Source organism: Trichosurus vulpecula, chromosome 1 (genome assembly GCF_011100635.1).
Source record: "Trichosurus vulpecula isolate mTriVul1 chromosome 1, mTriVul1.pri, whole genome shotgun sequence".
NCBI classification, from domain to species: domain Eukaryota; kingdom Metazoa; phylum Chordata; class Mammalia; order Diprotodontia; family Phalangeridae; genus Trichosurus; species Trichosurus vulpecula.
In genome coordinates this window covers 386,294,686-386,310,740 of record NC_050573.1, presented here as the reverse complement: position 1 = coordinate 386,310,740, position 16,055 = coordinate 386,294,686, and the positions used below count along the sequence as shown (strand labels likewise).

The following is a 16,055-nucleotide window of genomic DNA, read 5'->3' as shown; positions in this document are numbered from 1 at the left end:
AAAGAATCCTGAAGAACAATGTTCTTTTCCTTTCTCCCTTCCTTTTTCCTTATTTCCTTCTTTTCTTCCTTTTATTATATTCCTTGTAGGAATAAGATGGTTAGAAATCCATCAAACTCTATCCTGGTTAGACTGTATTTGCAGTATTTTATTTAATTCTGGATACTACAGTTAGAAAAACTAATAAAATGGAGAGTATCCAAATAAATAAGACAACAATAATTATTGGTGCAGTTCCTTTTGTATATGCCATATGCTAATCAGTTGAAAGAACTGAGAATAACAAATTTGAGAAGCAACGGCTCCAGGTAGGGGGGGGGTATAATAGTTGATTTATTTGAAGGGCTTCCTTGTGAAGGAGGAATTAGATACGTAGCAAAGGGATGAGTGAGAACTGCAAAGAGGCAAGTCAAAGCTCAACATCAGCAAATGTATCTCAAGAATGGGTTATGACCCCTAATTTTTCACTCAAGTCATATCTTTCTCCAGAAGTCACATATCATCTTGCTATTAGATCTGATGAGGTTCCATAGTCCCCATTATTAATTAACAATCTTGGGAACAGATAGGTTTGAATGCTTACACAGTCATGCAACAAGGATGTCGTGAGAGCTAGCTACAAATCTAAGTTCAAGGACTCCTTATTAGTTACAATCTTTCAGAGCAGATGTGGTGAACACACAACTCATTCCTGAGTGAAGGCCAAAGTAGATTAAAATGTAATTGGGAAATATTTAACAAAATAAAAATACAATAAATATAGATAGTTTTAATATATGGTTTTTAAAGTCAATATGTGGCTCACAGGGATCCTTATGCATGTTGTAGTGGCCCCTATTTGTATTTGACACCACTATATTAGATCATTACCCTTTAGCTGATTAATAATATAATGCCATTCTTAAATACATTACTAGCAAATAATTTTAAAAAGTTATAATAGTGGCTTTATTTTTCGTGAGTTTATGATCTTTTCATGGCACTGCTGAGAGAGAGGGAGAGGGAGAGGGAGAGGGAAAGGGAGAAAGGGAAAGAGAGGGAGAGAGGGAGAGAGGGAGAGGGAGAGGGATAGGAGAGGGAGGGAGAGAGGGAGAGAGGGAGAGGGAGAGAGAGAGAGAGAGAGAGAGAGAGAGAGAGAGAGAGAGAGAGAGAGAGAGAGAGAGAGAGAGAGAATGAGAAATGAATAGCAATTGTTATCCTGGGAAAGCTTACTCCATCCAGGAGATCATGAGCTCCTCTGGATGAGAGCCATTTTCTATAACTATGGACCCATATCCTGAAGTAGAAACTCCAACATTATGAGCCAAGTGTTGGCAGGGAAGGAAGAAACTGTTCCATGTTCAAACACCACTAAACCACATCATTGCAAGTAAATCAGAGTTGGGGAAACAAGTGCCTGAATCACTGCAAATGCAAACGACTCCTTTCTACTATAATGAAAGCTTACCATAAAGCTGATGGTCCATGGGATATGAATATATTGTTCTGAGTTTTCAAAACCCAAAGCCATTTCAAGAAAAAAAAATAACCTGAACACAGTCTGATTCCAAAAACCCTCCAAAAACCAAAGAAATTTCAACCCTGGTTAGCCCAGGAAGCAAAGTCAGTCAAGAGTTCCCTCCAATTATTCTCTCAGTAAACATGTTCAGCCATTCACCACAGGCACAGATCTCATGATAAGTTACAACATCCTGATACCATTTTATTTTCCATTGAGAAAATCCAGCACCTCTAATAAAAGGAAATTAAAAATTAAACAAATAAAAAAGATCTGAGGGTCATTAACTCACATGGTTAGCAGTTTTATTGTTGAAGATAAATGTTGAGTGCCCATGTCCAGGATTAGATGATATGAATATGGATCATTTCCTTCCTGGAATCTTACACAAAGCAAATGAGACAGAAGCCCTCAAAGTGTTGAAACATTGTTAGTCTTTGCACTTACAGGGTGGCATCCAAACTGACTTTCTAAGAGCTTATCTTAATCCACAGAGGCTTCCAGCTTATACAGTGAAAAAAAATAGCATTCTGCTCTCAGAAATTTAGACAAATGAAGAAGCAAGCAAGCAAACAAACAAAACCCTGTAATAACAGACGTTTCTGTAGAACTATGCTTTGTAGTTGTCATTTGGTTGTGTCTAACTCTTGGTGGACCATATGGACCAAGTGGACCATATCAAGCCAGTGCTGTCCATGGGGTTTTCTTGGAAAAGATACTGGAGTAGTTTGCCATTTCCTTCTCCAGTGGATTAAGGCAAAAAGAAGTGGTGACTTCCCCAGGGTCACACAGCTTCTAAATGTCTGAGGCCACTTTTGAACTCTAGTCTTCCTGACTCCTGGCTCAGCACTCTCTCCAATGAGCCACCCAGGTAGCTGCCTCCCACTACACTCACGGCATACTTACAAGTCATGAATTTAAAGTCACAGGAATCCAATAGTAATGAGGTATGAAAGTTCATGACGCCTTAACAAAGAAAACAGAAGAGGGAGAGAGAGAAAAAAAGGAGAGGGAGAGAGAGGCTGGAAGAGAGGGGTAGAGAGAGGGAGAGAGAGAGAGAGGGAGAGAGAGGGCAAAAGAGGGCGAGAGAGGGTCAGAGGGGGCAAGAGGGGGTGAGAGGGGGCAAGAGAGAGGAAGAGTGAGGGAGAGAGAGAAGGGGAGAGGGGAGAAAGGGGAAGAGAGGGAGAAAGTGGGAGAGAAAGAAAAAGGAGGGGGAGGGGGAGAGGGAGGGAGGGAGAGAGAGATAGAAAGAGACAGAGACAGAGAGAATTCCTCATGTCCAACATCCTCAAAGAGAGATTTCTTATTTTTGCATTTGTTTTCCCACAGGTGAAATCTATTACCTCTGAAACAACACACCCACAGCCTCCATCATGAACTTGAAAGCATTTTTATCTGTTATTGTGAAAACATGTAGTCACACTTTTCCCCAGCACCAGTTAAATCAGTAAAACTGATTTATTAGCACCCAAGGCCAAAATTCAATTAAATTATATTGAAGATCGTTTTTGATTTTATGATCGTGCCTCACATTTTCATTCCACTTGTGCCCCAATTTTCCCCCTTTAGGTTTTCTTCAATGTGCTCTTCTAGATAGAGACTTGACCCAAGAACACTTTATCATGGGTTAAAATTCTGACTTTGACATTTATTTTACTGTGTGCCTTGGAGTAAATAACTTCACCTTGTGGTTTCAGTTTACTTATTGGCAAAAGGAAGGATACCTATTAAATGATTTCTAATGTCACTTTCTGATCAAACATACATCATTATATGCACTTCTGATGCAGCCCCTGCCATTTACCAGTTTCCTCACCTAAATATGCTGACAAATTTTTAGATATTTCTATGGACTAGATATTTTCTTGTATTAATCCATTTACAAAGTCCTTATGACACTCATTTTTCATTTGTATACTCAATAATGATTTCCAAGATGACTCCATTTTCAATAGGGTTGTACACAGAGGAAGTGAGATTTAGAAGGGTAGAAGGGAAAGGTCAGACAAGGAGTAGAAAATATAGAACTGGATAAAAGAAATAACAAAATCTATCTGGAAGAACAAGAGGTCCAGAATATCTAGGGAATTAATGAAAAGAAATGCTAGGGAAGGTGGCCTAGCCATACCAGATATTAAACTGTACTATAAAGTAGCAGTTATCAAAACTACTTTGTACTGGCTGAGAAACAGAGTGGTGGATCACTGGAATAGGGTAGATACACAAGACACAGCAGTCAACGACTATAGCAATCTACTCTTTGATAAACCCAAAGAATCCAGCTTCTGGGCTAAGAATTCACTATTTCACAAAAACTTCTGGGAAAATTGGAAAATGGTAGGGCAGAAACTGGGCATAGACCAATATCTTACATTGTATACCAAAATAAAATCAAAATGGGTTAGGATTTAGGAATAAAGGCTGATGCTACAAGCAATTTGGGAGAGCAAGGCATAGTTTACCTATCAGATTTATGGGAAAGGCAAGAATTCATGACACAACAAGAGATAGAGAGCATTAGAAAATGCAAAATGGATAATTTTGATTATGTTAAATTGAAAAGTTTTTGTATAAAAAAGCTAATACAACAAAGATTAGGAGGGAAGCAGAAAATTGGGAGAAAATCCTTACAAACAGTGTCTCTGATAAAGGCCCCATCTATAAAATATACAGGGAACTGAGCCAAATTTATAGGAATACAAATCATTTCCCAACTGATAAATGGTCAAAGGATATGAACAGGCAGTTTTTCAGAGGAAGAAATTAAAGATATCTATAGTCATATGAAAAAATGCTCTAAATCACTATTGATTAGAGAAATGCAAATCAAAACAACTCTTAGGTACCACATCTCTCCTGTCAGATTGGCTAAAATGACAAAACAGGAAAATGATAAATGCTGGAGAGGATGTGGCTAAATTGGAACACTATTACATTGATGGTGGAGTTGTAAACTGATCCAGCCATTCTGGAGAGCAATTTGGAACTATGCCCAAAGGGCTATAAAAATGGGCATACCCTTTGACCTAGCTATACCAATTCTAGGGCTGTATCGCAAAGAGATCATACAAATGGGAAAGGGACCCGTATGTACAAAAATATTTATAGCGGCTCTTTTTGTGGTAACAAAGAACTGGAAATTAAGGGAATGTCCATCAATTGGGGAATGGTTGAACAAGTTGTGGTATATGAATGTAATGGAATACTATTATGCTATAAGGACTTCATAATAACCTGGAAAAACCTACATGATATAATGCTGAGTGAGTGGAGCAGGACCAGGAGAACAGTACACATAACCACAGATATATTGATTCTGTGATGACTAACCTTGATAGACTTGGCTCTTCTCAACAATACAAGGTTTAAAGACAACTCCAAAGGACTCAAGATGGAGAGAGCCATCTCCATCCAGAGAAAGAACTATGGAGTCCAAAAGCAGATTGAGGCAAACTATTTGCTCTCCTCTTTTCCTTCTTTTGTTTTTTTCCTCCTCTTTTGTTATTGTTTTTGGTTTTTTTTTTTGGTTTTGTTTCTTTTTTCTCATGATTCATTCCATTGGTCATAATTCTTCTTTACAACTTGACTATTGCATAAATAAGTTCAATGCGAAGTTATATGTAGAAGATATATCGGATTCCATGCCGTCTTGGGGAGGGAGGCGGGGAGGGGGAGGAAGAAAATCTGGAACTCAAAATCATGTGGAACTGAATGTTGTAAACTAAAAATAAAAAATCTTAATTAAAAAAGAAAATACAGTCTCTCCTTAAGAAAGTTTATTGTCTAAAGTAGCAGTTCTTAAAGTATGTTCTGGAAAACCCCAAAAGTCCTGAAGAACCATTCAGAAAATCCATAAGATCAATTTTTTTCATAATTATTCTAAGACAATATAATTTCTAATGGGCTAAGTATTGATAGATATAACCCACATGAATAAAAGTCTTTGGTGGGGAGGGTGATCCCCAATAAGTTTTAAGACTCTAAAATAGTCCTGAGACCAAAATGTTTGTGAACCTCTGGTTTAAAGCCAGAAAGAAACAGTGACTTAGAGTCAGGACAGATAAGAAAACGCAAATCAGTGTAAATGCTTAGGCCTAGAAAGTTAGACAACAATCAGTAGGCAGAGACATTCATCTAAAAGATTCCTTAGAGATAGGTCTTACAGGTGGTCTTAGAAGCAGAGATACTCAGATGAACTGGGTCAAAGGAGATAGGAAGGCATTTCAGGTAGGGGAACCTGTTTGAGAGCAAGGTATCCTGAGAGATGAGTTTTGATAGTTAAAGAAAAGAACATCAGATTAGCAACAGGACTCTTGAATTCAACTCCTAGCTGACTCACAAACTAGGAGCATGATCTTGGCCAAGACATTTAACTTTGTAGTGGTTCAATTTCTTTGTCATCAGAAGATTGTAATACACTAATTGTCTTCTCAAGGTGAATGGGACGATCAAATGATGTCCCATCTGTGAAAGAGGAGGAACACGGAAAAGTATAGAAGCCTATTAAAGGTATGGGGATAATAGGGTACTTGAGTGATGGTCTCCAATTCCTGACCCAGAGGTGAGATTTTAACCCAAGGCAACCAGGGAGCCATTGTAAATTAAAGTGAAGAGGAGAGGCAGGTTGCAAAAGATGTATAATAAATTCCTGGCAGCCAGTACACAGGATGGCCTGGGGCAAAAAGAAACTGGTGGAAAGAAAGCAGATAGACCTTTCAGGGAGACTTTCACATTTTCCCTGTCTTCACTGTCTGACTGGATCTTCATTGTTTTTATACGTAAGGACTCTTTTGAAGCTCCATTTAAATCAAGCTCATTTGTTTGGTTTAACCTATTACACCTTTATTCTCTTTCATATAAAGCAATCCAGTCTTCATCTATAAGCTGCCTCCTTCCCTGGAACCTAACCCTCTTGCCTCCAAACATGTCCTTTAAACGATTATTTCCCTTATCTGGAGCTACCTATGGCTGCCACCTACGGCTTGTCACACACTGTCGTTTCAAATAGTTTGTTGCTGCCTTCATAGACTGTTACCATGTGGAAAACTGTTTGTGCTATTTTGCTAAGAGAGATGCCATATGAAAAATTATTGCATTGTATTACTGTCTACTATAACTGATGTTTGTCAACAGCTGGAAGCTTTTTAACACCTTCCTCACTCTCCAATCCTTTGTATCCTGACAGTCCAAAGACAGATCAGAAACTGAGAACCAAGCAACCTTCTGCACAATGAGGAATGAACATCGTACACAAAACATGTAGCATATACAGAGGCATCTGGATAGAGGACTGGGCCTAGAGTCACGAAAATTTGAGTTCAAATCCAACTTCTGACACTTCCCAGCTGTGTGACCCTGGGGAAATCATTTAACCTCTGATTGCCGAACAAAATGGATCCACACTAGAAGGAAATCGCAAACATCTCCAATATTTTTGCCAAGAAAACCCCAAATGGGGTCATGAAGGATTGAACATTACTAAAATAACTGAACCACAATAACAACAACAGCAACAATGATGTATACATATGTGTATGTGCGTATGTGTGTGTACGTGTGTGTGTGTGTGTGTGTGTGTGTGTGTGTGTGTGTATTGATTACAGCAGTTCTCAGAGGAGTCAGCCCATGTGAGCCCTGCAGTTCACCTGCCTAGTGTTCACTATTCCAGGAGGTGCTAGTGTGTCAGGGAGGAATATGGTGGAGCAGCAACAAATGTGTTTTAGTATCCATTATGTTCCCAGATCAGTCTTATTAATGATGAGCTATACAGTGTGCATAGGATCATAGGTTAGCACTGGAAAGGATCTCAGTGAACACACAGTCCAATCTCTTCACTTTCCAGATGAAGAAACAGCAGGTCAGAAGGATTAAATGAATGGTCAGGATCACAAACACGATATGCAACACTGCTAGGATACAAAGCTCAGTCTTCAGGCTCCAAATTCAATATTTTATTCAATATTGTTCTCCCATTTCCCAGAAAGGAAGGGTTCTTCATGTTCCAAAAATGCTTCACCTACTCCATGATGCTTTAAGTTCATTTACCAGTGGAGAAAACACTTTATTCTACCCTTAGAGATGAGCAAATGCAAATGCCCCTGGGAGTGGGAACTTAGATTTGAGTTTTTACTTAGTTGTAAACATCTAATATCTGATCTTCTACAGAGAACAGGTTTTACTAATTGAGTTCCCAGGCAGAGGACAGCTTAGGACAAAGGAGGAGAGAATAAAGGGAAAGAAAAGAGACAAGGGATGATGAGGAGGTCCTCATCCTCCATACAGTTTCATAGAAACTTCTATAACAGGAAAGCTGGAAATGATTCATGTGTTACAGAATTTTTTGCACAGGGCCCACTCTGGGTGTTTGGGTCTGCACTGGTTACTTAGAAATAGATGAAAGAACAGAATAGTCCCCTGCTCTCAAAGAGCTTACAGTCTGATACGGGAAGTGATGAATTAAAAAAAACACATTTAATATTCATATATGTATGCATATGTATTTCTTTCTTTTTGTTTATACATATATGTATCATATGCATATATGTATATAAACTACTTACAAATAGGCTATGAAGGCAGGAGTCAGTCTATGCTTGACTTACTAATGACAGGACTTATTGGGAACTTTTTATACTCAAGATTTATTACATCTTGCCATTTTAATAAGGGGAAGATTATAGAATAATAGATATCAAAGGGGAAATTCAAATCATATATAATGCATAACTTGTGAAAACCTCAGAGAGAGAAAAGAACTGGCTTCCTGGAGAAGCACCTCATGGCAAGTTATTGTGAAGAAAATAAATTATGTGGGCTGAGGAGGCAAGCAAGAAGAAAAGCTTCCAGATTGAATGGGGCCAGCTGGAGACAAAGTTATAGTAGCATAAATCTAGAACTATAAGTTACCTCAAAAATAATGCATTCCAACCCTTTCATTTTAAAGATGAAACAACTGAGGCCCTGGGAAGTTAAGTGACTTAGGACCATAGGATCATAGATTCATACCTGGAAGGGACCTTAGAGAGCATCTATGAAGAAACTGAGGCCCTGGAAGGTTAAGTGACTTGCCCAAGGTAACATAGGACAGGTTGGACTTAGAATGAGCATAGTATTTCTTGTGATTCACATTCCTCTGTAAATGAGAGAAGAAGAAATGAGATAAGATTTCACCTATTGCTGAAACAGGAGTAAGGGCAGAAGACTCACTGTCCCCTTATGTCAAAAGAATGTGAACATGATAATCTCTGGATAACAGTAGATAGAACATTATCCCAGAGTCAAGATGACTTGAGATCTAAATGTTCACTACCTCAAACACTTAGCTTTGTGACTCTGTGCAAATCGCTTACAGGTAGTAAACATCAGAGGAAGGATTGGAATCCAGGTTCTCCAACTCCAGGTCCAGAATTCTTCTACCATACACTGAATGCCCTCAATATGTAGGTACTTAGATGGCCCACTGGTGGCTCCCTTTGATAAGCCTTTAACAAATTATCCAAAATGGCAACACAACTACATCATGTAAAAAAGGACCTATAAAGAAACCCGTCCCTCTAACTAACCTGTGCCTGCAGAGAGGCCTGTCCGCAGCTTACGGTACAGCTAACCTGAAATTATAGCCTGGCTAATGACACTTTGCTTAATGATCACCTTCCCCAATTGGTGTCTAGACCATTGAGCATGGGGAGCAACGCTTTTTCATTTATACTGATAGCTGAACAAGAAGAGATGGGCTTCAACAAAACAGGAAAAATCTCAGTCATAGTCACAGAACAGGAACTATTATGGCACATATATGAAGTTTACAATTTAAGTAAATAATATCATAATTCATGCAAAACTGTCTTCCCCTACGTAGGGAAGACAAGAGAAGCGGCTTCCTGCAACCTCAGAATAATGGACTGGTGAACATCTCAAAGTCACATTAACTTCAATGCTGCTTTCTTATTTTAGGAAATTTATTTTCGATAGAAAAATGTTTTTATATTTCTACAAACCTGAAATTTACTACAATAAAAATAATCTTTTTGTTTTTTTTAATTCTTGGGCTTCAAGGGCTATTAAAGCATATAACTGGAAACAATAAATAAAGAAAAAATAAATAACAGAACAATGAAAGTTACATTATCTGCTTTCTGGTTCAGGATTTGCTGGCAATGTGAATCTGGGCAAATTATTGTATTACTTTCCCTCTAGGTGTGATTTCCTTATTTACAAAATGATAGGGATAACAGCCCCCAGGTTATTTGCAATATTATTTTGTTTTGTTTTTGTTTTTAGCTTTAAATCTCTATGATTATAATAAGGTTAACAATAATAGCTACCATTTATATGACATTATGATTTGCAAAGTGTTTTGTATATGTTATCTCATCTGATTCTCACAATAACCCCACGAAGTATATGCTATTATTATCCCCATCTTACAACTGAAGAAACTGAGGCTCAAAGTAGTTAAATGTCTAGAACAGGTTTGACTTCAGGTCTTCCTGGCTCCCAGTCAAAGGATCTATCCACTGTGACACCACTGCCTTGGCCAGAGTGGTTTTGATGTTTCTCTTCTCTCTCTGATATACATCATGAGAGTCAGTATGCCTATTGTAACTAAATGTGCCAGTGTGTGAAAGTACCAACACCTTTGCTACGCTGTAGTCATCATTATGTCTGGTGTTTTTACAACCAAATTTCTCTATTCTGTGTAAGTCTCTAGAAGGCAAGAGGTGGCTCCCAACAACTACAACTTGTCTTAATAAACCACCATGCCAAATCACTACATTAAAGTCCGATCTGGCCTTTTACACTGGAGCAAATAGATCTGAAACCCCCCTACTGTCCTATTATGCACACTGGAAGTTTGCTCATAATCACATTATTTTTAGAATTTTGTGAGCTTGAAGGGAAAACAGAAGGAACAGCCCTACATTAAATTATTCACTTGAATGACTTTCCAAATTGAAATCACAAAGATTGCAAGTACAGAGTTGTAACTACACAGGAACCCATTTGAAATAATTTCAGATCTGAACATTGCCATACGGTCCTGTTGATTTCAATGGAGGGAACTTACTCATGTGGATAATACTATGCAGATGGGGCAGTGGTGTTGGGGCCCTCTGCCAAGGCCTTCTCTGCCCCTGGCCACTGGTGGAGCCAAACGTATTTTTATTAAAATTAATATGAATCTCAAGAAGGAAGGAAGGAAGGAAAGAGGGAATGAAAGAAGGCATGAAGAAAGGAAGGAAGGAAGGAAGGAAGGAAGGAAGGAAGGAAGGAAGGAAGGAAGGAAGGAAGGAAGGAAGGAAGGAAGGAAAAAAGAAGGTATTTAGAACTAGTAGTAGTTATCATTTATTAAGAGCAATCTGCTAAATAGGGCTTCACTTCCAAAGTGGCTTTGGCAAGGAAAACATGTTCATTAAGCAGTAGGAGCCATGGCTACTGAATGAAGATGACAATGGCAGTGATAAAGATTATGACAGTTTCCTTTTTCTTTTTATATCCCAAAAGCCTCACACAGTACCTGATACAGACCAGGCTCTTAATAAATGCTATTTGATTGATCAGTTATGACTGCAGCTTACATTTGGATGAGACTTTCAAGTTTTGCACTTTAATACATATTATTTCATGTGAACATAACAGCAACTATGCAATACAGGCAGGACAGTGCCACATCTGCAGCCTAAAGATGAGCAAACTCAGATAGAGGAAGACTGTGACTTGTCCCAAGTCAAAAAAATCAGCTTGCACTGAACCCAGCTACACGGAGAGTAGTGAGAGCCAATGGGGAGGGGAAGGGATGGTAGCCCAACTCCAACAAGTACTGCATGTGAGATATGCATTTGCATCACTGCATGAGAGAAAATATTATCTTTTTTTCCATTACTCTGTATCTCCAGTGCTTAGCACAATGCCTGACACATATTTGACTCACTCACTTAACAGAAATTCTTAAAATTCAGTGAAATAGACATAATTTTTATACGACATAAAATTAGGAGTTCCACCAAGGTATCTCAGAAACAAGGGATAATTTTGGGTTAAAGATACTCCAAAGACATGAATTCCATTTGTCCTGTCACACATAAACATAGACTTGATGCTCTAAAACTACTGCTCCCCACAATGACTGCCTGAGCTCCCTCAGGTTGACAGGTTATTTCTGTTTAAGAATGCTTAGCTCTAGTGCTTTAGAACAAGACTAAGAGTATTTTTTCTGGATTTGTGTCATGCCTGAAGTTATAGAGGCCAATTTGCCACCTGGGATGGATTCTCTCAATTCTTTCACTCAGAAATTCTCTAAATCCTAACTAGAAAGAGGTTGGCAGTGACCAGAGCTATTAATGGTATGATCCTGCCTTCTAAGTGAATGATAACCCAACCCATAAACCTGGACCTCTGGTTCATAACGTGGGCTGTTTTAAAGGTTACATGACATAATGGTTTAATGGACTCAAATGAAGCATTTTTATTTAACTTTATGGGTTCTAGCTCCATGACATATTATCCTTGCTGCTGTACCATAGATTATGGAATAGTGTAGCTCATCCTTTTGACATCTCTAGATAAATATTGGCCTATATACAGAAGCTCAGTTTCCCTTAACTAGTCCCAGGAGATCTGTGGTTCTCAGTTCCAAATTGGAAAGGGGGACTTGATTTTACTCTTCCCCCCATGCTCTTTTATGAGGCAGAGTGTACTCAAGGGGGAAAAAAAACTGGGAAAAATGTATTTGGTTTGAAGTCATTTGTCTTCTGTATTATACATAGGCAATATAGTATAATGGAGAATGAAGGACTTCGAGTCAGGAAGGTTTGGGTTCAAATTCCAGCTCAGACCCTTATTAGCTATGGTAACCACAGGAAGACAATTAACTTTTTTATTATTAGCTTCCTTATCCATAATATGTGCATGGTACTAGCTCTTAACTCACAAAGTTGTTGTGAGAACCAAATGTATAATATATGGAGTAATTTGTAGATTTTAATGTTTTACATAATGGCGAGCTCTCCCTAAATATTAGCAATATTGAGGGGACTGGGGATTGTGAGATTATGAGCAGAGCTGGAGGGGGCCTTAGAAATCATGCAGACAAATCTTCTCATTTTACAGATGAGGAAAACAAGCCTAGAGAGAGTATGTGATATGTCCAATGCCACACAAGTAGTAAGTGGTAAAGGCAAGATTCAAATTCGCATCTTTAGAATACAAACCCAGAGTTCTTTTTTTAAAAAAAAATATGTGCAGAAAGGATTCATGACAGGTCTAAGGAAGGGTTTTAAGGAGAAGTAGCATATGCAAAGTATACAATAGGCAAAATAGTTCCCTGGGAGAAATTATTTCATATTTAATTTTTAAAAATGACCTTCCTTGGAAATCTTTTTGGAGGTACGAAGTTTAAGCAAACAAATTTCTTTCCATTTCTCTTTGCCTTCCTTCCTTCCTTCCCTCCCTCCTTCATTCCCTCCCTCCCTCCCTCCTTCCCTTCTTCCTTCCTTCCTTCCTTCCTTCCTTTCTTCCTTCCTTCCTTCCTTCCTTCTCTTCCTTCCCTCCCTGTCTTCCTTTCTTCTTTCTTTCCTTCCTCCCATTAGTTTTATTTCCACTTTTGTTTTTTACACAACAGTGATTTGCCAAATTACTATAATGCCAAATAAAGATCATTGTCACTAGAATAAGGAGGGAATCATGGAAGAATGCTAAACTAACATACATCTAGAGAAAGGTATAAAGAATAATGGTATACACTGGCAGGTTCATCCACAGAGTGACGATGACATGAAAGGGAGAATGAAAACCTCCCCATGACATCACACCCCGTCACTAAATCCCAAATCAAACTTTCTTGCAGGCAAGACCTCTTCCATACAGCTGCCGTTTTGGGTAGTTAGGCATTTTTAACTGGTAATCATGTTGTTTTATCCCTGCCATACACTCACAGAGAAACATTCAGACTATAAGACGTTAGTCCACATTTTCCAGCTAAATACAAAACTGAGAATGTTTCAGCAGACACCTGCTGCAGCTGTGTCTTTAGGAATTTTTGGTCTTACCGGAGTAGAGTCAAAAACACACTGACTGTCATCTCTGTTGATCACATGTGTAGATTCATGATCCAAGGAAAGAAGTGCACAGTGGAGAAAGCAAAAGAAGCCCAGAGTTCACAAGGTGCCTTTGAATGCCATCATGACAGATTGTATATTTTGTATGCAAAAAAAGGAACTGCAGGAAAAGCTCCCAGGGATGCTACCAACGAACCACTGGCAAACACTGCCTGGGGGCATTTTATAGGCAGGCCAATGCCTGGTAATGGCACCTGCAGAGGAAATGAACCACTGAGCAGCGAACCGAGAACAGATGATGACCCAAATAATGCACCTGCTCCTCTGGAACAACTTGTTATTTTAGAGTTGGATGGGACCTTAGAGATCCTCTCCTCCAAGCTCTTAATTGACAAATGATGAAACTGAGGCTCAATGAGCTTAAACCTCTTAGCCAAGGTCAATGGCAGGACTAAAAGCCAGATCTTCAAACTCCTAATCCACTGGCCTCTCCACTAGCCAGACTAGTCCAATTTAATTGAAAAGGCACTAAAGAGAAAAGATAAATACTAAGGATCTGTGTGTAGTGGTGGTGGTGCTAATTTTTTCTCTTACCATTTGCACAATCAGGTATGTTAGGTACAAAAAGAAGGCAACAATGCTGACCTGAGTCAGCTTCCCAGTCGAGAGGGCCATTTGTAATTAGGGTCAGAGTCTCATTTCCCTCAACCATGAGGTTCTAACCCTTTGTGCCAGATTAGAATGGTATTTAAACATCTCCTGAATTAGTTATTCAAATGCTACCACCAAAGTATTAAGCTTAAAGAGACTTTAGCAATCCTCTAGTTTAAGTCTTTCATTGTACAGATGAGGAAACTGAGGCACAGAGTTGGTAACTTATTTAAGATGACATAACTATTATGCTTTGTTAAGATGAATTACTCAATTTTTTCCATGTGTCAGCATGTGAGGTGGTTTAATTGATGCTGGGTAGTCTGGAATCCTAAAACTTTTGGCAAGTCCCAAAAACCTGAGTTCCAAATGGAATAACCCAACTACATTTTGGCTTAGGGACCAAAATCAGGAGCTGTGAAGGATGCAAAGAAGTCCTCAAGACCTTTATGAGCCAAATAGTATTACCAAATTTTAGAGTCACAGAGACTTGAAATCATGTACTCTAATCTCTGTTACAGATGAGGGTATTGAGGTCCACAATCATATGAATGGTTTCAGTTCTAGGACTGGAGGTTTCTCATTTCTTAATGCAATGATCTTCTTATTACAGTCTACTACCAGTTACGCAATTGTCAAATTTCCATTTAAACTGAGAGCTTGGTGTGGGAAAACATGTAGCATCCTCAGAAAAGAAACAAAGGAAAAGAAAAATGTTTATGCCATGGAGCTGGGTGGGGGAGGGGGGAACTCATTTTGAAAATGAAAGGTAGCATTTTTCTTCATGATAACATTTCTAGCCATCCCTATTGGGTAAAAGTCGTTTCTAAAGACCTTTTCCCATCGCTATAACCTGGAATTATCATAAACACAGCGTCAATATTGGAAGTATCCTTAATGAATATGTAATCTGATCCTGTCTCAATCGTGAATCCATTAACAAGGGGAGTCACATAGAAGATAATGAATAGTTAGTAATGCAGCATTAGGATTAGGGATGAGTGAACCTAAAAATAATCAAAATTCAAATGAGCATGATGCTTATTCAAATTACCCAAACCTCTCAGGCCATTTGCCTTCCAGATATCATGATCCCTTTCATTCCACACAATCCAGTCCTCCCAATTCAGCTTCTAAATGACCTTTGTTTTATGGATTTTGTTCTAATAAGGGAAAGAAATACTCAGACAGTGGAAGTTTATTTTGCTGCCCTATGTCAAAACCATGACATCCTCAATTAAACATTTTTAAAGGCAGAGAAATATGTCATGTTTAGACCTTTTTGTGGGTTAAATGGGCAAATCACTTACCCTCTCTGGTCCTCTGTAAATTGAGAAGGTTGGACTAGATCAGATCTACAATCTATTCTAACTCTGTCATTCAGTGATCCTGTTGGACTGAGTTTCAGTGTAATTCTTAATTCTTCTAAGAAGACAGAATTTAATTAAATATATTCTAAATGAATTCAGGGGAAAAAATGGAATAACTTATATGGGTGGGGACATGGTGAAAGAATGATATAAAAATTACTACAATAATGTAAATGGAATAAACATTAAAAAATAGAATTACAATGAATTAAAATGAACAATCTTGGTATGTTGGTCATTGAGTCCTGTTAAGGAAGTATCCATTTCCCTTCTTAGCTTTGTTAAAAGAGTTGAAAATGGGGGGGGGGTGTATTAAGGGGGAATTATTGTGGTATAAAAATGAAAGGAAATATCACATCTACCATTTAAAAGAAATAAGGAAGGAAGGAAGGAAGGAAGGAAGGAAGGAAGGAAGGAAGGGAGGGAGGGAGGGAGGAAGGAAGGAAGGAAGGAAGGAAGGAAGGAAGGAAGGAAGGAAGG

The 16,055-nt window shown here is 38.5% G+C and overlaps 1 protein-coding gene across 1 annotated transcript in view; it reads right to left on the bottom strand.

The window, feature by feature from the left end:
* DCC (DCC netrin 1 receptor) overlaps nucleotides 1-10,843 on the bottom strand; it is a 1,016,863-nt gene extending 1,006,020 nt beyond the window's left edge. Inside the window, exons 1-2 of the mRNA XM_036763165.1 lie at nucleotides 10,762-10,843; nucleotides 10,566-10,682 (exon numbers count right to left, since the gene is read on the bottom strand). Coding sequence (XP_036619060.1) covers nucleotides 10,566-10,682; nucleotides 10,762-10,843 — 199 coding nt within the window. The remainder of the gene's footprint in view (nucleotides 1-10,565; nucleotides 10,683-10,761) is intronic.
* Between the last annotated feature and the right edge of the window lie 5,212 nt (nucleotides 10,844-16,055).